Raw genomic sequence first — 27,257 nt, forward strand, 5'->3', positions numbered from 1 at the left:
AGGCAGTGGGGAGGGCATTCAGTCATCAAAGGCTGCTGGGGCAGGACGCTGCAGTTTGCCTTGAAATCAGCAGAAGGTGTATTTTGTAGCTTCACCATTGACAGATGAATTAATACTGGGCTCCATTCATCCCACATTTCCATGGTGGACAAAGGAGCTGTTATTTTTTGCAACTGTGGGCTCTATTATAACAGTATTATCACAGCCTTTTCCTCATCTCTGCTGCCACAGTCTTCTCAAGCAGATCTTGCAAGAAATTCACCCCCAGTTAGCAAGTCCTCCAGGCCCGATAGGTTTTTGTGCCGTGGATCTCAACAGATGGAGCAGTTGGTTTTTACTACCGCACTGAAGCTGCAGGGCAGAGGCACAGCTGATGGTGGCTGCCTGGTTTAACACGGTGTTTGTACATATCCTCCACACAGTAGTTAGACAGATGTCTTGAAGGTAGAGAACAGAAGCTAAATTCCCACTGGCTCAGGAAATATTTTATTCTTTATATTTTCATTAAAAAATAAACATAGGAAACAAAACCACAGAACACTTGTGTGATAGAAACAAACGCAGAAAGTCAGAGCATTGGCTGAAAGTGCATAATTAAGTCATGCTACCACATCCCTGATCCCACCCTGTCCCCCAAGCAAGGAGTCAGCAGTAAGCTCAATGAGCAGCACTACACAGAGCCCAGGCACTGCAGGGGCCAAGCTGATGGCGGAGGAGAGCCCATGCTCCCAGAAACAGAGCAAGGCAGGAGACATGCTGAGGAGAGAGTGCTCTAGTGAGCCAGTGATGAAGCTCTCACTTGGGGTTTGTGGGGCAGGCGAAGGATAGCTAGTGTAAGAAGATGTGGAGTTACGAGGCAGGACAAGAAACAGCTGAGAACAAAGGGCAAAACAGAATCATGGGTGTCACTCCAAATCAGCCCTGGAAGCAGAAAAATCCTAGCTAAAAGGAAAATCAACACAATGAACTTGACTGAAAGGCTGATGTGGGTGCACTGGACAGAGGTTTGTTCAGGGACAAACCCCAGTTGCTCAACAGCAAGATCTACAGGGATAGTAGGAACTGTGTCCCTACTTTCAGGGCCTCAGCCTTTACAAGGTTGATCTCCCCACAGGGGTGGGAGCAAAGGCACTGCCGCATCACAGCAAGGCTCCTGCTGCCAGAAAACAGTGCTTTGTAGCTGGATCTGTCAAGCTTTTTGAGGGAAATATGATGTGATGAACCTTGCTGAGCACAACTGCTGCAGACCTGCTTCTACACCAGGCAATGAGCTTTTCCTCCTGCACTCTGCCCCCTGCAGCCTCAGGCTTTTGGGTCTCAGTAGTTGACAGCTTTAATCTGCGACTCCTTTTGTGTGCAGACCTGTGAGGAACCTGCAGACACAGCTACAGTGCAGGACCCTCTTACACACGCTCACTCAATTTGGCTCTGCACTGATGTGTGCTTGAGGAGCATGTTTCAACATTCAGTATGTACAAGATGATTTGAAGCTGGAACATAAGAGCAGCTGGATTCACCTCACACATCCACATGGCTGAGAGCAACCAGAGGACCCGTGTGGTCCTGCAGTGGCTGAAGAGACCACCCAGTTGTGTATGTACATGTCCTTAGAAGCGTTCATCAGGCTGGCTGTCACCAAGGCTGGGGCCATCTCTGCTCTGCTGATAGACTTAGCCACAGGAACAGCAGAGAATGCAGCTTCTCCTGACCTACTTCACCACCTTTCTCCAGCTTCACACAGAGCCCCCGATTTCAAATGACTGCTGAGATAACACGTTTATGCACATGCTCAAGTCAAAAGCAGCACAGAAAGCTGCTGTTCTGGTGCCTATTTCCACAGCATCCACGACTCTCAAGAACAGTCACTGCAAATCACTTGGGACTCTTCCTCCAGCCGAGACTTTTTAGGATGTCCTTTGTAAGTTCCCTCCAGATCACTTCTCCCGAAGGACACAGACTCCAGCGTCACAGCGCTGCATCCCCAGGGAGGTTACCACTTCCCAGTTGTCAATGATGGGATCATAGCACTCAATGCTGCTCAGCAGTGAGTTGCCATCGTATCTGGAAGGAGAGAAAGTTACAGGTGAGGGATGCCACTGAAGACGTTGAGGCGTTCAGAGCCCTTCCTGGGAGGATGGACAGCTGCATACAGCAGGAACAGACTGAAATGAAACCACTGCATTAGGTTCCCTTTTGCTGTCTGCTGCCACTCTCCTGCCTGTCTTGGCCCTGGACCATCATGCTGCCTATTTAGCTTGGGCACAGTGACTCTGTGGGCTCTCTCCTCTCATAAAGCTTGAAATGTAAATGTGAGGAGAGGCCACCTGAGACAGGGCAGCAGGCTGCGTCACCTCAACTTGCTTCTTCCAGCAAACAGACGTGCAAGGCATCTCCCTCTGCAGCCCAGGGCAGCCACTTACCCAGCGATTGCATACAGCCTTCCCCGCAGCACGGTGGCCCCCACGTAGCAGCGGGGAGTTGTCATGCTTGTTACAGTTGTCCAGGAGTCAGTGCGAATATTATAGGCTTCCACGGAGGAGAGATGTGCTGTCCCATCGAACCCACCAACTACATAAATATGGTCATTCAGCAGAGCCACTCCAGCCCCTGGAGAGAGAGAAGATGGCACAGTTACACCCATGAGTGACACTGTCAGCACCATGCCTGGGGCTTGCCGTTACAAGCCTGAACTAGGTCAGTTCCTCTCTCTTCAGAGGATGTTTTCTTACATCTCCCACAAAAGAGCTGTCATAACCCAGTGCCTTCTGTTGTTGTTGTCTCCAATACGATACATGAAAAGCTGTAACTGTACCAAATGCTGCTGAATCTCTGGCATAAGGGGGACTGAGCAACACTGCAGCCAGGGCAGCACTAGCAACATGAGATGTTCACCTTGGCTGAAAGACACCCCGACTCCCTGAACAGACCAGCACAAGGCTCGCTCTGCTGGCAGGTTGCTGGCTGGGACTCTGTCAACACGGAGACAGGTTTCTCTGGTGTTTCTGGCTCCCTGGTGTCACCCAGCCCCTGGCTGTAGCAAGGAGAATGACGCTGCTCCATGTGAAGCTGGAGAAGGGATTTCTTTGACATTGCTCCTCTGGGAGACAGGGAAATGAAAACTGGTGTCCATTGCACAGTGACAGAGGCGTAAGTGATCGAAGGATCTGTTCACCTGACCCAGTAAAAGCAGTCAATAATGCAGTTGGCCCAACTGGGAATTTATGACAACAGCAGAAAATAAACCCATGCTAGCCTCTGTTCCTCATCTGCAGCCCCCTTCAGGTAAAGCACCAAAGAAGGCAGTAAGATAACAATGCACTTACTGGCCTTAGGTGCTCTTGCCGACAGCTGTTGCTGTTTCGAGCTGCATCTCAAGAGCAGAGTAAACCCTGCCAGGCTGTTACCGTCAACACATTGCACTGATGAATATCCCAAAGGAAACAAGCCAGCTACCCCGCAGCTCTTGGGCACCGATCTGTTTCTTCTACAAACAGGGTAAAAGAGACTTTCTGTTCCACTAAATGTAACCTCACTTTCACTGTCTGTCCTTGCTGAGAGCACCAAAACAGCTGGGAGTGGCCAGTGTGCCCCAGTGGGCTCTCTGATGGCTTCAGTGAGGAAGTCTTTGGCTGAGAAGAGAGACCAGACCAAGGCCTAATCAGGGAAGTTGGGTCTAGCAATGCAATACGGCCGTGGTTTCTGAGGGGTGGCCTACCTCCAGAATTTGTCCTGAGAGATGAAAAGAAACAAGGTGGAGACAATCTCTGTGAGTAAAGGCAAGATTACTTTTAGTCCTGGTCTTTCTTGGAATTCAAAGACCTGCATGCAGACAACTCTAGAAAGAGTGTCAAAGCCTTGGGGCAAAATAAATTCTAGAGGGTCCAAGGTCACCAGGATGGAGGTTGCAAGTGCAACTGGTATCTAAGCTACTAGTAGTTAGGGGTGTTAGTACCACAGAGCAGCAGCACAAAAACGTGGGTCAAAAAAAGTTTTTGGGCACAGCCCTGTTTCAGATCTTGGTGCTCCAGGTCACAGCACTAAGGAAGGAACCTGGCTGAGCCAGTGCCAGGGTCAAGAGCCTCACAACGTTCCTGCTCACTTCTGATACTGAGGAACCTGCTCTGCGGGCCAAGGCACTGCTACCAAAAGCCTCCAAGTCTTGTGGGAAACTAGCATAGACCTGGGAAACCCTTCTTATAAAAGGTTTTCCCCTTGAACTCTTTGCTCTTGGTCTTGCCCAAAGCCATCTTCTCTGGTGCACACAACAGACCGCTTGGGGAAAACTGTCTCATCCTTAAGCTTTCTAGAGATCCGTGGATAGGTCTTGCATGTTGCCTCTGACATAGGAAAACCCACAGATTTTCTCTCGTGCTTGAATGGGGGGTCTTCCCGGATGTGGAAAGTAACCAACTTCTAAATCAAATCCATTCTTGGCATATAGGAAATACTTTCCAACCCACACTTAACAGGAATAGCCCTGTCACAGGAGTAAGTATTTAAAGCTTGGGGTTTTGGTAAATGCCACTACAGGAACAAGAAAGCTTAAATGTGTTTAGAACAGAGACCAGTTTTAATTGAGTAACCAGCACTTGTCCCTAAACCAGAACACTGCAGCAGACAACAAACAGAAACAATGCTGCCTACGCTAATTGTAAAGGGCATTTATTGAAAGAACTGGAGAAAAAGCAACTTCAAAACGGTTTTGGAAGAGAGCCTGTAAGCACAGCAGAACTACAGCATTGAGAACCACAAAGCTGTGGAGGCACTGAGCATCCTGCCCATCCACACGTGGCTGAGCAAGGCCATGGCTGCTCGCTAGCATGGCCGTAAAGGTCTGGGGCAGGTGGCCTGAGGCACAGTGCGATAGCAGAGGGCCAACACTTGAGCACACAGGAGCTGCACGAGCCCCACAAGAACTCCTTTGAGAAATGAAGGAGAGCCGAGACAGAAAGTTACTCCAAAAGTAGGATTTAAACTATATTTTTCTCCTAGATACAGCTGCCAAACTTAAAGCTTAGATAGAATGCCAAGCGGGAAAGACAAAATAAGAGTTAGTCGCAGGTAATTCATGTGTGACTGCACCATGTTTCAAGTAATTAGCATAAGACTGTTGCAGAGTGACACTGCTCTGGCAGTGCTGCTCTCTGTGTTACTGCTGCCCCAGGAGCTGCGGCTCAACATTTCACAAAGCAGAGAGGAGGTGAAGGATTAGCCTGCCAGAGCACTCCTGCCTTTGCCGTGTCCTGTGCAGCTGACGAGCACCAACTTAGCAAACTGTCCCATTGTCTTGCACTATGGTCTGTAGTTCGTTCCTTGCTAGCTTTTCTCCAAGCCATGTGCTGTTCCTAGTTATGGAAGTCACACAAGACTTCCTCTCCCACCCTGTAACCTATAACCCCCCCATATTCCTCTATACACATCTTAGCATGGGATAGAGACATCAGCCATGTGAAAATTAATCTTTCTCTTGGGAAGTTAAGTCAGCATATCCTAAAATCATCCCTTCTCAAAGTCAAACCACCCACTGGGGTGAGTCAACGTCCTCCAGGGCAGCAGAACAAACCAGCAGTGACTGCTTCCTCAGTGCAGCACAAAACATTTTGACCTCAAGGCACTGTCGGCTCTTACCTGAGCGCTTAGTGGCCATTGGGGTGACATTTGTCCAGTGTCCAGTGTGGGGATCATACCTCTCTACAGAATTCAGTATGTTCAGCCCATCATAGCCACCTGAAACAAAATACAGGAGCAAACAATGGGTCTGACTTCTGGAAAATGTTTTCTGCATAGAGAGCAATAACACGCCTGGTTCATCCTTAGCACAGTGTTGCACTGCAATCAGCACAACTCACAGCACGCTGGGGCTGGCAGAACAAAGAGGATCCCTGCAGCTTGCAAGGCCAGGCCAGAGCCAGGTCAGAGCGAGCTATGCCCCTGCACTGCACAGGGCCATGCTGGGAGAGAGCATCACCTCTCCAAACCAGTACAACCAGGTTAGTACTGCACTGCCCAAAGCTGCCTCTGAGCATGCTGATGCCATCCCACTAAAGCAGATGTACAGCTTCTAGACCTGGTGCTGGCTCAGGGTCTGTGTGCTGCAGCCCACAGCTGCCAGCTGATGCTAGGAGGCTACATGGAGCTGTTTCACAAGAGGATACCAAGAAATCTCATTGTGCAGCTTCAGCAAAGAAGCATCTGCCTCGGGGGACAGTGTGAGGAAGAGGAATTTGGGAGAGGGAAGTGAAACCCATAAACCAGCGTCCAGTATCTGTGACTCCACTGGAACAGGACTGCAACAAATGTGGGTACAGCACTGGGCCTGCCTTTTCTAAGGCCCAGAAAGTGTACCTACAGAACAAGCTTACTGAAGTCTTCAGAGTGATTTGCCCTCTAGCACTTTCACCATATTCACAGTTGGTGTGGGTCTCTGAAAATGAAACGAGTGCTACAGAGAGGAGCTGGAAAACATATGGCTCAGCATACAGTTCTGGAGCACTACAACCAACGTTGCTTTGTGTGGAGCAGATGGACCCTCTGTTCTGTGGCTATCTGCTTCATCTGTAGGGCATTTTAGCCACCGCCCAGTCCATGTAAACCTCAGCTGGCACTGCTTATCCCCTGCACTTCAGCCATCCCTCAAATGTTGGCTGATTGTGTCCAATTTGCTTCTGACAGCATTTACTGTAGTTATATGGCAGCTCCAGTCTAAGCCATTGCGATGGTAACAGTGAGGACAGGCTGCGTTTGCCAACAGAGCGGTGCAGTGCCCAGTGCAGTGAAGTTAAACCTTCTCTTCTACCTGGACGTGACATAATTGGTGCTTCCCACAGACAGCATCTGCGCTGTCATTTCTGTAAAAACCAAGTATTTGCAGAATGCCTAGAGGTCCTAAGGATACCTACCGAGGCAGTAGATAACTCCATTAGCCACAACGAGACCCGCTCCTTCCCGTGCTGTCTGCATGTCTCCCAGCATACTCCACTGATCAATGTTAGGGTCGTATCGTTCCATACTGGTGTGACGTCGGCTTCCATCAAACCCACCGGAAACATAGATCATGTCTGCAATGTTAGACAGAGGTTGGACTCAGCGAGTCATGTATCAAGCATGCACATGGACCAAGAAGGCCCTCACAGATGGAGCAAAACTACAACACGGACTGCAAAATACAGGAAAAACTATGGATCTTGGCACATTCGGAGCTGAGACAAACCCAGCCTCCTCACCTGAGCTCACTGCATTAGCCTGCACATAGAGCCAACAAACAAAACACACAAAACCCATCTGACCCTTACATCTGCTTCTTGCTGATAGATGAAAGGGAACACACATGCCCCAGTTATTTTTTCCATGCTGCAGAACCTACTGAAACACTGCCAAACCCTGCCTATCACTAGCATCATGTCAGCGCCTCCCACAAGTAAATGCTTACAAGGTAGTAAACACACAGGTAGCAAAAGGAAAGAAGATCCAAAAGACTTGTCTGGATCATCAAGATCAGTCCCTTACACTGGAGAACCTAATTCATGCAATGTTTTCACAAATCTGTCATCTTCAAAGCAGATGCATTTTTAACAGAATTTTCATTATAATAGATTATTAACAATCTAAATAACACTTAATAAGACTTAACCAATATTAAGAAGATATTCTAATATATGCATTAAAGCACAGAATATTCATTAGAGCAACTGCTATTTTAGTGGCTAGAAAACTTCCTCTCCTTTCCACACCAACTTTTCCCTGACCTGTTTATAACCATTTGTTGTTATTCAATTCTTATATTGCCCATTTCCTTCTCGTGCCAACTTATACTCATAGAGAACAATCACATCTCCTCTTGGCCTTTGCTTTGCCAGCATAAGCAAGCTGAAGTGTTCTGGTTTGCTCAGTAGTTTTCTTCTTCCAAGCCTGTCCTAAGAATCCTTCTCTGCACACGCTCCAGTTTCAGCCTCTCTCCAGTGCTGGATGGTTACTGCTGTACTTGGTGTCCTGTGCTCAGTAATATGCGACACTGTCACCACCCCGAGAGCTTCCCACTCCATAATCCATCATAGCGTTCCTTTCCCTTGATGCACAGACATATGCCATAAAAATGAAGTGGAGGCAGAGCTCCTCTCAGGATATGTGGGCAAGTTTTCCACTTATACATCCAAATGATGAGAAGGCAGAATTTCAGACTCACCTCCTCCCTCGGAGCCATCCCACTCGGCACATACCAGCTCAGGGCATTTCAGGACGAGAACCGAACAGGCTGTACTACCCTGCCAGTACAGTGACCAGTACATACCTCCAAGGGTCGTTGCTCCTGCCAGGCCTCGCCGTACGTTCATTGGAGCCACAGAGTACCAGATACCATCCTCATCTGATGTATAATCCAAGCACTCCACTGAGCTGAGACGAGAGCGACCATCATACCCCCCAATCACATAGATCCGATCATGCAGGGACACTGTAGCAACGTAACGCCTCTTACGGGTAATGCTCTAAAACAGTAAGAAAACCAAAAAGGTCAAGGAGAGGAAATAACAATGATGCATGGAGACCAACTGCTGTTCTTCCATCCTCTTTTGCTGCTCTTTTGGAAAGTGCCCCACTACCACAGAGGCAAACAACACTATGGATTTAAAAGATATAGCCTTAATGACTGTGTCTGCCTTCCTCTGCCTGTACTCTGTCTCTGCCATGCTCTCTTCTCATGGCCAGGTCTCTTTGCACTAAAACATTTTGCACTAAATGTCATTTATCTTATGCTGCTACTGAATCTTTGATGCATCTCAGACGTTTGCATGCCTCCCACTGGCTCCCTGCAGAGACTGTTAATGGGAAAATGTGGAGACTCAGAATTTTTGATGAAAATACCTGAAGCTTTTAGCATCCAAAAAAGAACAGAATTCTGGGACACCAGGTGATACTGGGTCTTCCGTGATTAGCGATATTAAAGAGGAGGCAGTTCTCCACCATTTCACACAGATAAAGGTGATTTTAAATTTGGGTAGAAATAGTCCTCAGTGCAGGAATTCTCTCTTCCTTACTATCTCCCGTTATGCTTAGAAACAATGAAACCAGAGAGATCATGCAGTCTGCCTGAAAGCAGGACTGATTATACTATTCCTATTGACATTTCAATTATCATCACTAGCCTTAAAGCTTAACACCACTTCAATAAGAAACATGATAGCTCTCACTCCCACAAAAAAGATGTGGGTCTCTGTAGGCTCATCTGATTAGAAATGAGACAACCACCTCTTATACAAAGCTTACTTAGCAAATCCGCAAATGTGAAGCAGTTTCAGCATTCACTATATAAATCTTAGCAACTCTAAAGAATTTCTGTCAGAAATTCTAAGCAGAACACAAAGGATAGCCCAAAGAGGAATGTTATATAGCTGATACTACAGGATCAGTGTTTGATCACAGCCTGTTCAACCCAGTGGTGGTCAAAAATGGTTCCTTACTGGCAAGAAACTCCACTCCTGAGTCTTTGGGTCATATTTCTCCACAACATCAATAGGTGACTGCTGGCTGCCAAAGCCGCCAATCACAAGCAGGACTTCATTAGCTCCTAGAGAAAAAAGGGAGAGCAAAGTCAAGTCAATCCCTTCACAACCAAAGGGTCACCTCCAGGGAAACACTCAAAGAAACACAGAGCCTTCCTTGGTGCAACAAGCTGCCTCTAAATCCCCGTTTTCATCACTGCTGTGAAGCAGGCACCTAACCTGGCTACAGGCATTTGGACTCCCTCTATCCACAGTGGGGAAGAAGAGAGAGAAACCCTTCCAGGGTGCACGGCAGTAAGACTAACTCAGGTGTTAGGAGCTGTCTGCTGGACAGCTATTCCTCCTAACATTAGAGACACTTTGAGAAGACAAGCTGGCTAAGTTAGGTGCTGAAGTTGGCTCGTTTATATCTTCTTTCGTATTCTTTCCATGATTTTTTTCCCAAACCTCTTACCACCCCATGAAAGCTGAAGGAGGATGGCTGCTTTCTTGCAGCCTCCTCACAAAACAAGGCCTTCTCCCCTCATTTGCAAGTGACATCCAGACCAGATGGCACCTTTGTTCACCACTTCACCGAGAAACAAGTCAGGCTGACTGAAGCCTGAAAAATTAATATTTTCCCAGTATGTATTTTATATGTACATTTATATGTATTTTATTTCATTTGTTTCATAAATGATAAAATACATTTATATGTATTTTATTTCAAAGTTGCCTTCCCTCTACTTTCTTTCTCTGAGATGGTCCCTGAACTTCTCTTATTTTCTCCCTGACAGTTAAATAAGACTTGTGACCTGGAGAGTTTTAACTTCCCTTGTAATGATTACCTTGAAGGTAGGCTTCTATCATGGTTTTAAAAATAGATGAGCATCCTCTGGATCCCTTGGGCCCTTTCTGTAACAGGAAGTTTTACTAGAGTTGAGAACTGTCCAGCTTTTCATTGCAGAAGGACTGAACACCAAACAACAAAGATTTAACAAGACCCTGTCTGTCACAAAGCAAAACATTTGCCACCTCAGATGAAGAATAATAATGAAAAAAAAAAAACCTGGGAAGGATTCACAAAAGAGCTCCAACAACAACAACAACTTGGAAAGCTTCCTGTACAGTCTAATAGCTAAAAGTGCAATCATTTCAGTTTATCCCATAGAAAGTTAATACACAACTTGATCACAGTTTAAGTGACACATGATAGGAGCATTGCTGACAGCAGATGGTATTGAATCAATTAAAAAAGGTAGGGCTGAATCCAGAAAATGGACCTTAGCAATAAGGTGCACAGTTTTAACCTGTACAATTAAACAATAAAACAGTTTTGTGATGTCTCCTTTATCAGGTGAAGCATTTCAACTAAGAACAAAGTGAAATGTGTCTTTCTAAAATGACAGGTTGAGCTGAACTGCATGTCATTGAAACCAATGTAGGATGTTCCCACAAAACCAGGAGACATGCTGTGGCCTGGACTATGCTGGAGGTCAAATCACATCATAATAACATTCCCTTCAGGCCAAAAAAGTTTAATCAATGTGTCTCTCTGACAAACCTAATTTGCCCTCCTCCTCTAGTGGTTAAACTTATTTCTGTCCCCTAAAACACTGTCAATAACAGGAAATGGCCACGAAGGGTTTTTTTCAGGGTCCCTCTCCAATACAAAAGCAGCAGCACCAGAGAACATGCAGGTAGGTTTGCTTGCAGGAAAAGGAATCAATGCTGGCACTGATGGCAGTGCCCTGTGAGTGTGCGCGGGATAAAGGCATGGCAGAGACAGTCCTGAGAGAGTGAGTCTGAAGATAAGAAAGGGGGCATCATGTGAGGAACAGCCATAGTCATAAAGAAGCCATTAAAATAGTTTTCCTTCTTCTGTAGGTCATTCCTACTGTTTATGTTGCTCTCAAGTGCTTACACCCCTAAACCAAGCATTTTCCTAACCATTCAGTGACTGTGCTTGGTAGGAGTTACTGAAATAGAGGAAGAAATCATCATTTATTTGCCTTAATAAGACTAGGGGAAAAATAAAAAAAAAAAGTACATCTGAAAGGAAAGAGGGACCTCTCCATCTCCCTCCTTGTGCCTTCCCCTCTGAGATTCCCTGCTGAAAACTTGCCTTCACTGTAACACAGCTGTCTCTCACCTCACAGCTTTTTGTTTCTGACACTGATACCTGCCTTTTTAGACAGGAAGAAACTCTTCCCACACTTCATGGGCAGCTGCATGCTGAGACAAACATATCTGGAGGCACCAACAACTCAGAAAACTGGTTTTATGGTTACAGCAGAGGCCTAGGATTAAAGGCAACCAACTAGTCTCCACACTGCCACTAAGCAATTGTGCTCTGAAAAAAACATACCTCTGTCCTTTGCTCTAGTCCCTTTCCTGTACCACTGGGGACTGTGGATTGACAAGTTACTGCTGTGAAGCACTTCAGTGCAACTACAAGGCACTAGACATGGTGTATAATACAATACCTGCCAACGCCCCAGACCTTCTCAGCGTCCCTTCCTCTGCTGCTCACCTAGACGTGCTCTTGTCCTGGGTCCTTGCATCTGACTCCGAAGCTCAGGCCGAAGATGAAATTTCTTAGCTTCATCTACGAGGTCTCTGCACTGCAGACTGCATCGTATAAAAGGCTGAGGAAAAACGTGAGTCACTGGTGCATGCAATGTATTTTAAGATCCCTCATAAGAACTGTCCTAAAGCCAATGCTCGTCAGTTCAGACAGCATAAAAATGCCTTGTGTGCAGGCTGTGGCTATTAGCGTCATGGTGCAAATACTGCACACAAAGAAATGCAAAGACAACTTAAGACTGAACTGCAGCTGAAAAGATATGGTTCAATTCTCACACAAAGTCTGACACTGCAGGTTCCACAATGAAAGTAACTATATTGGAAAACTAAGGAAAAGCCACTTCTGCTACATTTAAGCCAGCAGAAGTATGGCTGAGAAGGGGGACTGGCAGTGAAACTACACTTGAGATCAGTTTGGCTGGATTTGCCCCACATAATCAACTCTCAGCATGCACCTGCCATCAAAGAAGAAACAAGGAGCACAGCACAATGAAGCAGTTTAGCTCGATCTATTAGCTTGAAGTAGTAAGGTCTTCTTTAAAGTGGGGGGGTCCTGCAGCCCAAGGACAGTCTCATCTTCTCTTTTCATAATGCTGTGTAATTCCCCTCCCTGGCTGAGGGCCTGGACCAACCTCCCCTGAATGTTTGCGTTCAGTTCCCTTTTGGGCATTTGGCACTATATGCTGCTGCAATAAGTTAAGATTTATTTTTACAAGTTCTTGGTGCTTCTGCAAGAAGGCCAGGGTGTTCAGAGATGATGCCATGCAGGGCCAACACTCTGCTCTCCATGCCGAGATGATGATGTCCCACCAGTGTGTGTCACTCCCAGACTGGAGAGGCCATTCTGTGCAGTAAGAAACCTGAAGCCCTCCGTACACACTGTGTTAGGCTGGTTTTGGAACAGATCTAATTGTTTTGGTACCAGTCCCTTTCACATTAGTTTAAATTTCAGTTTAAAGTGGACCATAACAATCTGACTAAACATATTTTAGTTCTGGCACAAATTAACTGCCTGTTAGCTGCCCTTATTTAAGAACATCCCTAAAAAGCAGTTGTATCACATTAGAGATGAATGTTGCTAAATCAGCCATTTCTCTATGTAGAGAAGAATGTTATTCAGCACCTGTCAGGTGACAAGGGTTAGTAACCACTGATTATCTCACATCGCCATCAAACCAGAACACTGGTTTGAATTTCTCTGTGCCTTCCTGTCAAACCTTTCATGGGGGCAGCATCACTTCTTGTTTGGAATTAAACTTCCATTGCAAAAGCTTAATTATCACTTATCATCATCCACATTTTCGTTTGCCTCTGCAGCACCCCAGCCACACAAAGAAGCAGTATTAGATACAGCTCTTAGCCCTGTATGGGCCCGGCACCTACACAGCTGGTGTCCTTCTCATTCAAAGGTACATGCTTGCCATTTGCACCTAAACTTCTGAGGAGCCATTTCCTCCCTAGGATGGCATGCCATCAGCCTTCAGCCTAGTGAAGGAGACCTGCTGGTGCTTATGAATGAAAGGCAGAAAGCACTTGTTAGAAACTATAATGGATGACAACAGAAAGGTGCTACATCTATCAGAGGAGACAACTGACTAATTGCTCTGGATGGGGCACCCTTCCAGCTGAAAAGTAGGATGCTGTAACTGCTGGCACAGCAAACTACTTCTGAATAAAACACTGGGCACTCCTGCTGAACAGGGACAACTCCATAGTGTCAGCATCAAAAAGCATCAGCAGAGAAAGCAGCTTTTAACATGTTCTGTTAGGACAGTAGGAGTTTAACTAGGGAACATGGCAATCACACAGAGATACTGGCTCCCAGCTGTTCTGTGTCCATGGGCCCAGGCTGCCTATACCTCGGTGTCGATGACGTCTGTGATGTAGCGGGGGGTGAGAAGCGGCATGCGCACGTACTGCAGCAGTTCTGGCAGTGATGCTTCCCTTTCTTTTTTTGAGTGCTTCACCCAGTTTATAACTGCCTCAAAAACTGGCTCTTCGGAGTCCACCTGGAAAGAGGAAGCACACACTGATCAGACTGCAGGATAATATTTCAGCTACTGCCATGGAACAGACAACTTCCAGGCTGTTGACACTGCTTCGCAGCTAGCAAGAGAGCAGGACATTTCAAGTAAGAGTCTGTTATGGAAATTCCCAGGAGCAGTATTTACAACTACTATGAAATCCCCTCTTTTTTTTTTTTTCCCCTTAAAACTGCATTTGTTTTTGCCTTACAGCTGAGATCAACAACTGGCAGTACGAGTGCCAGAGCTTTATGGTACACAGCAGAGCCAGAAGCTGGTAGCCACCACTGGTGAGAGAGCGCAGTGACAGGCAGTAACTAGCAAGGCAGCTCCCCCAACTTCTCAGCAGACCTGCAAAATGCAAAGTACCATCATAAAGATGATCAGAATCTCGTTTCCTTTTTACGGAGCAGTGTCTCGCTTAACCCCCTGCAGCCCCTGCCCACGCACTGCTCCTTTAACACCTGAGCCATACCAGGTACATTTAAGGTTTTTTTCATTCCAATCCACATTTAAGAAACCATAAACAACTGGATTTCAGAGTGGAGAACCTCAGGGCGTGAATATTACTGTTTGTTTCTACTGTTTAATTTATTTGTTGGCTAGTTTATTTCTCACTCCATTTAGGACCAGCACATGCTGGTACTTACACCACTTCCAGAGATCACACCGATTAAACCATTTATGTCTGATACCTCTAGAGAACCTCAGGTTCCTCAGGTTTGGACACCTATGATTACCAAAAGCGAAAGAACTGTAAAAAGCTCTGTAATATATTATTTAGGCTCAGTTTTCTTTTTGCACATCTTCAGATCATCCAATGTAAAAGCAAATCAGACATGAATTTATTATCATGAGGTCTGTCAACTGTTATTAAATGTGAAGATAAAAGTAGATACTGTAATATGAGGATTGAGCCTTCCCGCCGAAATATGACTGGACCACTTTGAAGTTCAGTTTGAAGCCGTCTGTTGCAGAAAGTTCTGAAGCAGTGAGCCACAGAGGTTAATTACGTAAGGCAATTCTTCCAAGCCATTGATTTATATTTGTTACAGTATAATTTGAAATGGCCTCTTTTTATTTGAATTACAAGGAAAGGACAAGCTGAGCTCACAAAAGGAGAGCAGAGTACTTTATTGTTTCCAATTTTTCCCACCTCTTCCTTAAATGCAATAGTCCCACATCGTTTTATTCCCTCCTGAACTGACTGTCCTCTGATATATTTAACATTTTTGTTGTTCGTGAAATCATTTCTGTTTTCTGATAAACGATGAGTAACACTACACACAGCATCACAGCGAGGACCTGCCATTATACTTCTCTAACAGCCAGGGGATTTTCCGAGGGTGCTCCCTCAGTACCCTCTAATACAGCACACCACCTCTGCACTGGCACAGCAACACCTAGATTTCCTCCCTTCACCTTCTTAAGGTATTACAATGAATGCACACCTTGCTGTGTGTCTGCAAGGCCTGAATCAGTCCTTCCAATCCACAATGAATTTTACTTTGCCTGTGTGGATCATCTGATCAGTTTAGCTGGGTCACTCTCAAGTTCCTCATTATTTCCTCTTCACTGTCCAGAAGCATTATGACAGTACTCACTACAACCCACATGAGCTCAAACCCTCACAGCATTAAAGCTGCGGCTTGTTAAACACCGAATACACTCAGGTCTTTCACTGCTATCTTGCACACTCTTTCTCAAGCAGGCTTATTAACAACAGGATGTCAGCTTGGCTGAAGGCCACTTTCAAGGCATACATCAAGAATTGTCCCCTGGCTACCCCTGTATTGGCTTTTCAGGAATTCCACCAAAGATATCACTCACATTGGTTTGCTTCTAAGAGTGCATTCTAAGAATGCTTCAATCCCTTCTTTTAGAACTGAAGCAAATATCAACTCTCAACAAAGTCCATCTCAATAAAAAAAATCAAGTCCCCTCCCCATTACCAAGGAACATTCAACTAATTCATAGAATGTCATGGAAAAAAGTATTTGACAGGTGCCAGCCAAATAGTAAATCCTCCAGAAACCAACCTTAAGGGAACTAAATCTGCATATAACTCCCTGAAGAGTCAGACTACCCCGAACCATCATGCATTCTGTTGCTTGTAGAAGTAGAGGACACCCAAATGCCTGGGATGACATATGCATTCTTTGTGCTGCTGAGTAGCATGCAAAGGTCTACAAATAGAAGTTAAAGTCTTGGGTGTATTTCTGAAATGTATGCATTGACACAACTTGTCTTTGTAACCTCTGAAATCTCCTCCAGGGAAAGGAGGAGACAAGGGAACAAGAACTTTGCAGAGGTAACTAACTGTGATTGTCTTACTTGCAAGAAACACTTGTGTGACAACAAATTCTTACACAGAAGCTACATGTTACTGATCAATTTCAGATTACATGGCTAAAAAATTAGAAGCAGCTTCCTGGAAATTAAATTTCAAATTCAGGAACTGTGTGAGAAGTCCACCCTAGAAGTATGGGCTGATTTCTGACTGGTTTCAATGTTTTACTTCAATGCTTTGCACAGTAACGGTACTTTTCAGGTTTTACCTGAATTTCATCACACTTGATGAGCTTTTCAACCTCTTCTTGATTTAAGAGGATAAACTCTTCATGCTGAACCACCTCTGGAAAATGTTTCTGGCTGAAGACCTCTGCAGCTTGCATTAGATCAACACAATTGTGTGTCTCAGCAAAATCCCGAATGCCCAAACAATTTGATGGATCCAGCTGGCTTTCTAGAAACTCACAGCAAGCTTGTTTCACACCTACGGAAAATTGGAGGGGTGAATGAGCACTGCATGCTTACTATCAATCCACTGCTTTGGAAAGGGCTTCAGAAAAGAAAGTTCTAAACAATAATGAAAATCCAACTCAAATAATAAGCTTAAAAATACTACAGAAACACACACATGCAAGTATTTCTTTGGAGGGACGTGAAAACACTAAGCAGTAGACCACGTGTTTGGGCTGTTTTGATCTCTGGCTATTCTATTTAAACGCAAAAACTAAATAAGTCTGACATACTAGGAAAAGACTCAAATGTGAGTTGTACGCAGCTTCATGGATTATAAACAAAAAATGTATATGCTAGTGGACATACCAGATTTCTAGGTTTTCTCCGATGTCTTTTTGATAGTTGCCTGGGATTTGGGATAATTGCCTGGGATAGCTCCATAGGTGCATGTGCAATGACATCAACCAGTTTGTTAACAACCCAGATGTGCTATGATGGCAGGTCAAATGACATGTAGGATTTGCTTATTATTATAAGTTGACTGAGCTTTAACCTTTATGTGCTATACAGCCCACAATTCCTCTTGGGAATTCTCATGCAGAAATACAGTAGCCCAAAACATGGAACAATAACCTGCTTTATCATCTTTTTTTCCACCCAAGTCAGTTCCTCTACCAATAAGACCACAGCGCACAAGACAACAGAAGAAGTTTGACATAAGTACTTATAAATATCATGCCTCCCACAATCTGTCTTCCATTTACAGAAGGTCAGACAAACCAAATCTCTAAACAGCACCAATCGTGCAATTTGTGCTGATACTTGGCAATTACCTTTCAGCTGAAGCAGACATGCCGCTGGGAGCAATTCTTGGACATTTTCTACTGTCACGTGAACAGTTTCTGTATATACAAAATCTAGCAGGATTTCCATGGTGGAGGCTGTCAGTCCCTGGATATCTACATAGGGTTTATCTTTCTCTGAGAGCTGTAAATTAGAAGGGAGACAAAGGTTTATTTTTCAGTAATGGCCAACAACAGTCAGCAGTTTTTTAAAATGTTATCTGTCACGAGAGGTTTCAACAGAGATTTGTCCCTTCTCTTCTTGTGCTCACTGAAAGAATAAGGGAAGGAGGGAATTTCCCTACAGAATTCACTTACGGGGTGAGTAAAAGAGACAAAGTTCATTAGGGATCAGGAGAACAGTCAAACTGCATTGTAAAACAAGCAAGCTGAGATTAGAGATAGCAGAAATTACATGTGTCATTTGTGCAAGGCAACTAAACTCCCTCCTCCATGCAGTAACTCCAATCTTTACTACAAGGAACAGTCCAGGGGGATTCCTCCCTGGGCTGGATGTGTACGACACACTGCAGTGTACATGGAGTCCCCATCTCACCACTCTACTCTAAAATCAAACCAAATCAAACTCTTTCCTAACTGGTCAATTCCTGATCCATTCTGCAAGCTTATGATAAAGGTTCCTAAAAAGGATAACTATTTATAGGCCAGAAAGTTCAGAGTTAAAGGTTAAATGTAGGTTTAGCTTAAACATTTGAAAAGAAAACAATAGTACATACAGTAATGGTACTTATACAATCCTACTTTGTTCCCTGACCATTTTATCACCTCCAAGATACATAATCTTGGAGTAAATTTTTTTTCCAAGGAATGTTACCCTCTCAACAGTCAATCTTTGGGAACAGTAAATTCTGCAAAGCCACCAAATTTGCACCTCTATAGCTACAAAACTGAGATTATATTTCACAAAGCATCAGCTTTGTGGTTCAGTGCATCCATTACGAAGCTGCTGGCACAGCATCTGATGATTCATGAACAATGGGCTAGCAGGTGGACTCACTAATCACACCCTGCACATAGCTGCAAGCTCATCAGTATGAATGGACCTCAGAAGGCTGTCTCCATGCAGCACGCAGCAAAACCAACCTTTTTTCCCATGACTTTTGAAGAAGTAGTCAGTATCAGTGCAAGCACGATTCAGATGAAAGCCATTGACTTTTCTTGCCAAGAATGAGCCTGAAGTTGGTTACAGACAGATTGAGCAGAGACTCAGTGAACAGGAAGCATGATCACTTGGCTTAGAATCTGCCACAGTTGGGGAAAAAGGAGGTAATACAGCAGTAGAGAAAATAAGAGCAGTCAAAGATATTCCTGCAGAGGCATTTGATGACACAGCAGCAGAAGGCAAAAGAAATGTCTCCGCTAAGACTAAGCCATTTCTATGATGCAAAGAGATACGCTTCACTGTAGAGAAGAGAAACACAGGGTAATGGTGATACTCAAAGTAATTTGAGGGAAGAGGCCATTCAAGTCTGTTGACACAGTGAACGAACTTTATGGCATCCAGAGTCAGAAAGGAACAGCAAATTACTGTGTCTGACCTGCTGTATGACAGGCCATGCATTGCATTTAGAAGCCAAAATGAGCTCCTAACTTGGGCTAGACAAAACATTTCCAAAACAAGACTAAGCTGTTTGGTACAACAGATAAAGGACACAGATGTCACCAAAGGTCAGAACTGATCAGACAAGATGCTCATATGATTCCAACAAGCAAATGGAGATGTAGACCATACATACTTAGAAGAAAGAGGATAGGAAGTTACAAACATCTATTGACAGATTACAAGGGCACCAGACCTCCTGGTAATGTATTACACTGCATCAGGTAGAAGCTGTAGACATCTGTTCTTCACAGATCAGCCTGGAGCTGGTAAAGAAGCTCTTGTCCCCACAACCAATATTCAATAATCAGCCATGCACATACTCTCTTTATACTGCTGATCAAAACACAAACCATGGGGACAACACTAATACTATAGAGACAATCACCTCCTGCTTTCCTTGTACCTCTGCTACACTCCACTGCTTGGTTGTTATTTGTCTCACATGCTAAGATTGCTTGGAAGGAAGAAAATATTTCAGGTACACAATGTATGTGATGCAGAATAACTTGGGATCCTAGCATCATACCTTAAAGAAGGGTATCAGAGAGGAGACAACTTGATTCTGAACATCCCATGAAGACTCTGAGCTGTAGCTCCAGACTGCATATGCAGTGTTAGAGAACTGTAGAGTGCTTAGCGCTGTGCTGTTGGGACAGAGTCCCTCTTTTATCAATACATCCACATATTTGGACTCAGAAGCAATGCAAAATTATGGTCATACAACGCTAATCAAAACAGTATAAGCAGCTTTCCTTTTGTAGGTGTTTAGTGGTATGAGACATCTCTCTACACCTCTACTGTTAGAATTTCAGATTAGTTTCTCCCTTTGTTGTTTAATATCAGAGTTCTGCTAACCAGCAGGAAGTAAAGCCCTAAGGGATTGATACTCCCTAATACAAGCATATTTCTTAACACATCATAAAAAGCATGCAGCAGTACAGATCCAGAAATCAACTGCAGCATCCAGGAAAACACTTTCCCATAATTAAGGTGAGTCACTTGGAGACAGCAGGATTTTTATCCCAGGATGCCTACGTTGCTGAAAACCTTAAGGCAAGGGCTGCAGTTCATGGCTCTGTTGTGAAACAATGTCGATGTCTCCCATTCCATCCATAAATCATGTAACTCACTCTGCAGGAGAATAGGCCTAAAATTTTGGATCCACTTTCTTATCTAAGGCCACTTCTTGGTTTTGCCTTCACTAATGCAGATGCACAACAGTATATTGCAATAAACCCCTTCAATTTCTTCTCACCTATAGGGGAAACGAAATGCTGGCATGACAGTGCTAATACGTGGCTCACTGCATCCTGGAAGGCGTTTACAGTACAGTGAAGATGACCTTGTAAGAACTTGGAAATAGAAGTTGTTTATTTTCAGAATAAGAATATTTCTCCAAGTTCTAGGGGAAAAAAACACCTTCAATTTCTAGAACATACCCTCCAAGAGAAGGCAGACTAGTTTCTTTCTGAGGTGGAGCCAACAATCAGCTCTTACACATCCTGAATTATGCTAACTTGTCCAAACAAAGACAGAAATGTCAGTACAGAACTAGGATCCAGGGGAGCATTTACTAAAACTGCTCTTCAATTTTCACTACAAGGAAGAAGCCTGTAGGTAAAACTGATGGGCTTTTCAGTTTTCCCACACTATTCAGCACAGGGGTAAAGAAGTGTTGTGAAAAGGCAGGGGTTCAACAGGTGATCAGTGGCTTCTCTCATTCTGGAAAATGGGAACAGAAAATGGGAAGAAATTAAGACTAAGTAAGATTGAGAACTTTTTAAAGTAAATGTTAAAGTCAGAAGTGAGAGAAAGAAGGAAACCAGAGATGCATGGATTGGCAAACACAGTTCTTGATGATGATAATCTCTGATGACAGTTTCAGTGCTACACTGGCTGTGCACAGATGTATCATCATGAGTGACAGTGGACATAAGCCAGGGATCAGTTCTGAACAAAGCCTTGTGTAGCCCACGTCTGACAAAAGCCACGCATTACAGCTAGCCAAGTAATCCCCAGATTCACAGGAGGTGAGCGAGGAAATGCAAAGGAAGCCCTCGCAGAGACTGCTGGTCCATTATGCAATACGGCATTTTGAGTTCCCTCAAGTTACAGCCATGGCCAAAACACTCTGTACCCACAAGTGTTTGGAGAGTGACCAAATACTGTCCCACTACACTCACCAACATACTTGCCATTGATACACATAGGAAGCAGGTCCACTTTGAGGCTTACCAAGCTGTCATTTCCTGGAAAGAACGCTCTCACAAACACTCGGTAATTGTGTGTGCCACTTGGCAGGTTTGTCATTTTGGGGTTTCCATATGAAAAAGCAAATTTGGAAGAAATACAAACTAAGCAAAAGAAGTAAAACCCTTAAAGCAGCGGCAATTTGGGAGCGTGAGAGATCGAGCAATCATGCCCACTGGGCACACTTATTTTTCTAGGAGGAATTACATCTATGAATTAAGGTCACTACAATGTTACAGTTAAAATGAGAGTATAAAGAAGGAAGGAGAGACGATCTCAGCTTAGATCCAAAGTATACCAATCCTCAGCCTTTGTTAGCAGCCACAAAGAGTGTTCTGTAGCACACAGAGTGATCAGATCTCTGTAGACTGCCTAGAAAAAGTCCAGGAAGTCAAAAGCATTGACAGGAACATAGAGGCAAACACAAAGAAGCAGAGACAGTCTGCTACACTGCTGTGCACCTTTGAAGCTATTGATAAACAGAGAATTTCAACCTCCAGGGATTGAATTTGCTTTGCGTATTTTTTTTTTTTAATTAAATTTTCTTTATGCAGAGAAAGAGCATAAACCCGACAAATTTACAAATTTCATGAAGACATGGACAGAAAATATATCGGTATGTGGTCAGTCTACATATGTCTCTTTTTTGGTGGTTTTGCACAGGACTATGAAAACTAAGACACCTGCTCTGAAAGCAGCACTGAAAGAAGTAGGCACACAGACAGCTCTGCCAACAGTGTTCATTGCCGGATAAAACAATGAAGAAAATTATTCTCTCCTGCAAGGACTGCTGGGCTAGCAGGGAGGTCTTTAGGACCTTTGAGCTACTTAGCAATTTTTCTCCCTGCTAATGGGGAAGCTGCTAGAATAAGGAAAGCATCTTCTGTAAGAAAAAGCCACAAAGATTGATTCAAACTTCTAAAAGACAAAGCCAGGCAAAGTATCTCATGTTTAACAATACGAATGAGTGCTACCTTTAGCTCAAATATTACCTCTCAGTGATTCAGAAAAATAGCATGCAGGTAGTATGAGTCAATACAGTAAGTACTGTGAGAGCAAAGGTCCTCACAAGCGAGATTTGCTGTGTGCAGCAACTGGAGCTTATAAGTCTCACCCCCAAGCCCAGTGCTAGAGGTTGCATCCTCTCTGCAAGAACAACAGCACAACCCAACATGTACCAGCTGATCAGCCAGTGCGAAAGGGAGACCAGAACATGAGTTAAATACCTCTATTTCAGTTTTAAAGGGCTGCCTTAATTCACCACCCGCTCTAAGGTGCGCACCACTGCTCACTCAGCTTTGCCCTAGGTGGGGCTGGTACCCTCTGCAAGAAAGATGCCTGGAAGCACGAAGACCATAAACCACCACTAGACAAATCAGTAAATGTATCAGAGCCTTCCAGTTTGCCGGCTCAGCCCGGCAGCTCTCCGGTGCACAGGTTGGTCACGCAGCAGACAATGATTCAGGACCACGGTCCCAACTGCAGCTGGTAACTCCCACCACGCCATGATAAAGGGCTCTGGGGCCACCACGAGGAGACCTAGAATCACCACGAGGGGCTCCAGGGCCCCCAGGAGAGGACCCAGAGGGCTCCAGGGCCCCCCTGGGCCACCACGAGGGGACGCAGAGGGACGCAGGGCCACCACGGGGGGATCCCGGGCCCCCACGAGGGGATCCAGGCCCGGCTGCCGAGCAGCTTGACAGAGAGCAGCCCGAGCACTGGGCGGCCCTTCCTCCTCCACCCGCGGAGCACCCAGGGCCGGCGGCAGCCCGCGGTCTCGGGGCGCACCGACCTCGCTGGTGAACATGGCGCAGAAGTAGTCGCTGCAGGCGGCCAGGACGATGCGGTGGGCCGGGAAGTCCTTGTGCTCCACGCGGAGGGTGACGTCGCAGAGCGTGTTGCTCTTCCGCAGGGCGTTCATGGCGTTGAGGATGGACTTGGCGTGCGAGTTGGTCATGATGTCCTTGGGGGGGGCCATGGCGCCCGGCACCTGCGGGCACAGCCAGCACGGCCACATGTCACGGCCCGCCCGCCGCGCCGCCAGGGGGCGCCCTCCCGCCGCGCCGCGCCGTGCCGCCCCTCCCCTCCCCTCCTTCCCTCCCTGCCCCGCCCGGCTCGCCGCCGCGCCGGCGGCCGCAGGCCGCCCCGCGACCCCCCGCGGCGCGGCCTCCCCGCCGAAACGCGTCGCCGCCCGCCCGGGGCGGCCCGGCCGCACTCACCGCCGCGGGGAGAGGTCCCGGCCCGCACACCTCGCCTCCCTCCCCCCCCTCCCTCTCCCCGCGCGGCGCAGCTCCGATGGCGTCATTGCGCCGCGGCGCCTCGCGACCCCGCCCCTGGGTGCCTCGCGGTTGCCGGGCAACGCGCTCCCGCCGCCGCCCCGGCCCGCCCCGGCCGCGCGTCCCTCCCGCGGCGCCGGCCACCGCCTCCGCCGCCCGGGGCCCGGGGCCGGCTGAGCGGTCCCGCACAGAAGCGGGAGGAAGCGGTGCCGAGCGGGACCCCGGCGGGGCGGGGCGGGGCGGGTGCCCGGGCCCGCAGCGGCGGGAGCGGCTTGGGCTCGCTCAGCTCTGGGGAGGTTGGAGTGAAATATTACAATTTATTTGACCCTTGTCTTGGCGGGGGGGGCGGGCCTGGAGGCATGGGCAGATCCCTCACAGAGTGCCGGACACGGGCCACGCTCTGCCTTCCCGTTTTGTCCCCCCTCGAGGGTGAACACCCTGGAATTGGCCCGGCCGGAGCCAAACCAGGAGTGAGGCCCTAGAAGAATGCTTTAAAATCCCAGGTTTTTTAAACGAGTGCTATTTTTGAGCTCTTCCCACACACACAACTGAACATCTCCGGCACATTGCCTCCAGCTGACAACCCTGAGCTCTTGGTGGCTGCCGCCTCCGCTCCCCCCCCCCCCTCAAGCTCGTTTCTATCCTGCCAGGTGGCTGGGGATGAATTTAAAACCTGAAGCTATGTGTGTAGTTAGGTAGTCGGTATAGAGTCATTGTTAGTGACTTGAGATAAATTCTCAGCTACACGTAGAACAAATTCTGAGTTAAGAAATCTGTACACGGAGGTTTAGATGTTATCCTGGCCTGGAGGCTGATCATTAATTCAGAAACTTCCTTCTCAGAGAGGTAAGATCAGTCTGTTTTGAGGCTGCGTGTGGAACAAGAGTTTGGAGGATTGTTAGACCTTAGTTGTACTAATCTAGCAAGCAAAGGAGTGGCAAGATCTGGCAGCTGGAGATGAGAAATCAGTGTTTAGCCAGGAGGGCAGTTAACCACTACCTTCAGAACTGGCAGGTGCTCTGCCATGTAGGATCTTTAAATCAACATGCAGCGTCTCTTTCTCTAGATCCAGTTCAAGCAGAAATTAATGTGCTGGAGGCAGGTACCAGTAAGTGAAACTTTGTGTCAGACTATATCATCATGCAGTCCTCTTGGAGCTTAAAATCAAGAAGGATGTTTGACCAGAGTGTCAGAACAGACCACCAGTCCATGAGAGATGCAGCCTGGAGTAATGGAGGTAAAAAGACAGCATATGCCTGCACAGTGCTTACCTTCACGCTCCTCATTTCCCAACAGACACATCAAATCAGTCTCTGCATCCACATCGTGCTGATTTTCCAAGGATATATATGAAATATCTGGCAGTATTGAAGATCTGTTTAAAAAAATCCATGACTCCCTTTATTTTTTTCCAAGATGTTCTTTTACGTCCGGGGAAAACTAAGGTAGCCGCAGTAAAAATTGCGTATTGAAATTAAACTTTATATCACAAAGGATGAAAAACATCACACAGAAAGTACTGTTATGCTGTATGTTTATGAAATAGGTACACATTCCTAGTTTTTGAATGTTGACAGATGTATTGAGTTGCTCTCCACATTAATGTTCTTCATATATATTTTCCTTTTAAATAAGTATTTTAAAATAGGAAAAAGGAATTAAAACAGAAAAAATAAAACCCATCAACTTTGTAGATTTGTAAACAAGAGCAAGGTACATCATAGGGCTCAGAAATAACGGACAAATAAACTTACCACAGTAACACTGTTTCAGAATAAGCTAATATTTGTAGAGCAGAGGCTTGGAAAATGAACATGTCATCCCTGTGTGTGAGAATGTGGTTCAACCACACAATGGTGATGCTATCTAGAACACACTGTAAGAACGCACCGTGCTCTCAAAGATACCCACAGTGTACCTGGATAAGGCCCTGAGCAACCGAATGTAATTTTGGTGTTGCCTCTGCTTTGAGTGGGGTGGGATCAGAGACCTCCAGATCTAAATTGTGCTTTGAATCTATGTTAATGTCCACAGAGCTAAACTTGACTTGACTTGATAGGACTTGTTGTCCTATCCTTGGAGTGTCCTCTGGGATTGCATAAAAAGTCCCAGCTAGTACAGTATGAGGAAGAAACTTGGGAGAACCTTATCCATAGGCTTCCTTTTGGGTTGCTCCCTCAGGCTGGCTCAAACTTGGAGACCTCTTGCTGCCGGGACAGTGCCAGCCCAGTAAGTGGGAGGAGATGCCTGTGTTGTGGTATATTTGAAGAGGCAGTTGGGATGTGGTGGAATGGGGCTTGACACTGAAGTTGTGTTGGTGGTCTGCGTGGCATGACTTTTGGGGTAGATGGCAGTGAATGTCAAGTGCGGCAGACCTGTTCAGGCCAGCCAGGGCCTGGCTCCTCCTGCCCCCAGGACTACCCTGTAGAATGGCCTGACCGAAACACAGCCCTCACAGTGACTGAGGTGTTCTCCCATCCCTGTGCTAAGATATCAAGCAAGCAGTTACCCAGCAGATGCACTGGCTTGGCTCACCACAGCTGCAATACTTCCTAGCTCAGTTTCTCCTGCACAAGCCATGCTTGGAAAGCTGCTGTTACACTGCCACTCATGCTGCAAATCAAATGTAGTTTGCCCCAGAATTAGTATACAGAGACTGTGTCTCCAGGTCATGTAGGCTAAGTACACTGAGACGAGATCTCCATGAAGCCCAGCATCTCAGGCTGTACTCCAGCCCTTCTTCTCTCAAATGTACTCAGTCTTTCTCTTTAGAAAGGCAAGTCAGGCCATTTCACTTGGGATCAACATTGCAGAGCCCAAATTCCCAGCCTGAGACACTTTGCATTTACTCTTTCTTGTGGATCATGGTTGAAATCTCTCCTGTCCCTTTCTTACCATCATGTACATCACAGTGATAGAAGTTTTCAGAGCTGTCATTGTCCATCATAGTAATCTGAGAAATGCAACACTTTCACAATTGGCTGTGTATTTTGGCAAAAAGACTGTTGTGGCTGAGACGAGCATAACTGTATCATAGGGAGGCACAAGGATTTCAGGGAACAGATCAATGGATTTTGGAAGAGCTGAGAGTGCATCAAACACAGATAGGACAGAGCCATGCCAGACTTGTCTGCCTTCATATACCCCAAGAGCTCACAGTGTCAGCATGAGTTGCAGGCACTAGTCTGTGGTCTCAGAGGAGTAAAGATGTGCAAGAACTCCAGAGAGACAAAATAGATGTGCCCAGGACAGGTCAGTAGGAGCTTTAGCCTAAGTACAGGCAAAATGATTACAAACCAGTTTTGATTTGTGAACAAACTGATCTTATTTGAAATACTTCTTAAGTTATAAAAAGTCTTTTGGAGGCTTAAACGCAACAGAGCTGATGTACTGTTAAACATTAGGCTGATGTCTTCCATTGTTTATTCTCAGAG

The 27,257-nt window shown here is 45.9% G+C and overlaps 1 protein-coding gene across 2 annotated transcripts; it reads right to left on the bottom strand.

Annotated features, from left to right (window-relative positions):
• Positions 1-463: 463 nt before the first annotated feature.
• On the bottom strand, positions 464-23,890 carry KLHL12 (kelch like family member 12). 2 transcript variants are annotated; one of them, XM_075055082.1, is made up of 12 exons: positions 23,767-23,890; positions 23,340-23,537; positions 17,665-17,818; positions 16,645-16,862; positions 13,922-14,071; positions 12,010-12,124; positions 9,456-9,562; positions 8,288-8,483; positions 6,900-7,058; positions 5,629-5,727; positions 2,421-2,607; positions 464-2,061 (listed from the first exon to the last, which is right to left on the bottom strand). In XM_075055082.1, the coding sequence occupies exons 2-12, from the start codon at positions 23,523-23,525 to the stop codon at positions 1,935-1,937; spliced, it is 1,698 nt and encodes a 565-aa protein (XP_074911183.1). In that variant the 5' UTR covers positions 23,526-23,537; positions 23,767-23,890; the 3' UTR covers positions 464-1,934. The 2 variants fall into 2 exon arrangements, with proteins under 2 accessions (XP_074911183.1, XP_074911182.1); XM_075055081.1 differs by lacking the exon at positions 23,767-23,890 and having other exon boundaries at positions 23,340-23,581.
• Between the last annotated feature and the right edge of the window lie 3,367 nt (positions 23,891-27,257).

The sequence above is a fragment of the Buteo buteo genome, chromosome 23, assembly GCF_964188355.1.
Source record: "Buteo buteo chromosome 23, bButBut1.hap1.1, whole genome shotgun sequence".
In the NCBI taxonomy this organism is placed as follows: Eukaryota; Metazoa; Chordata; class Aves; order Accipitriformes; family Accipitridae; genus Buteo; species Buteo buteo.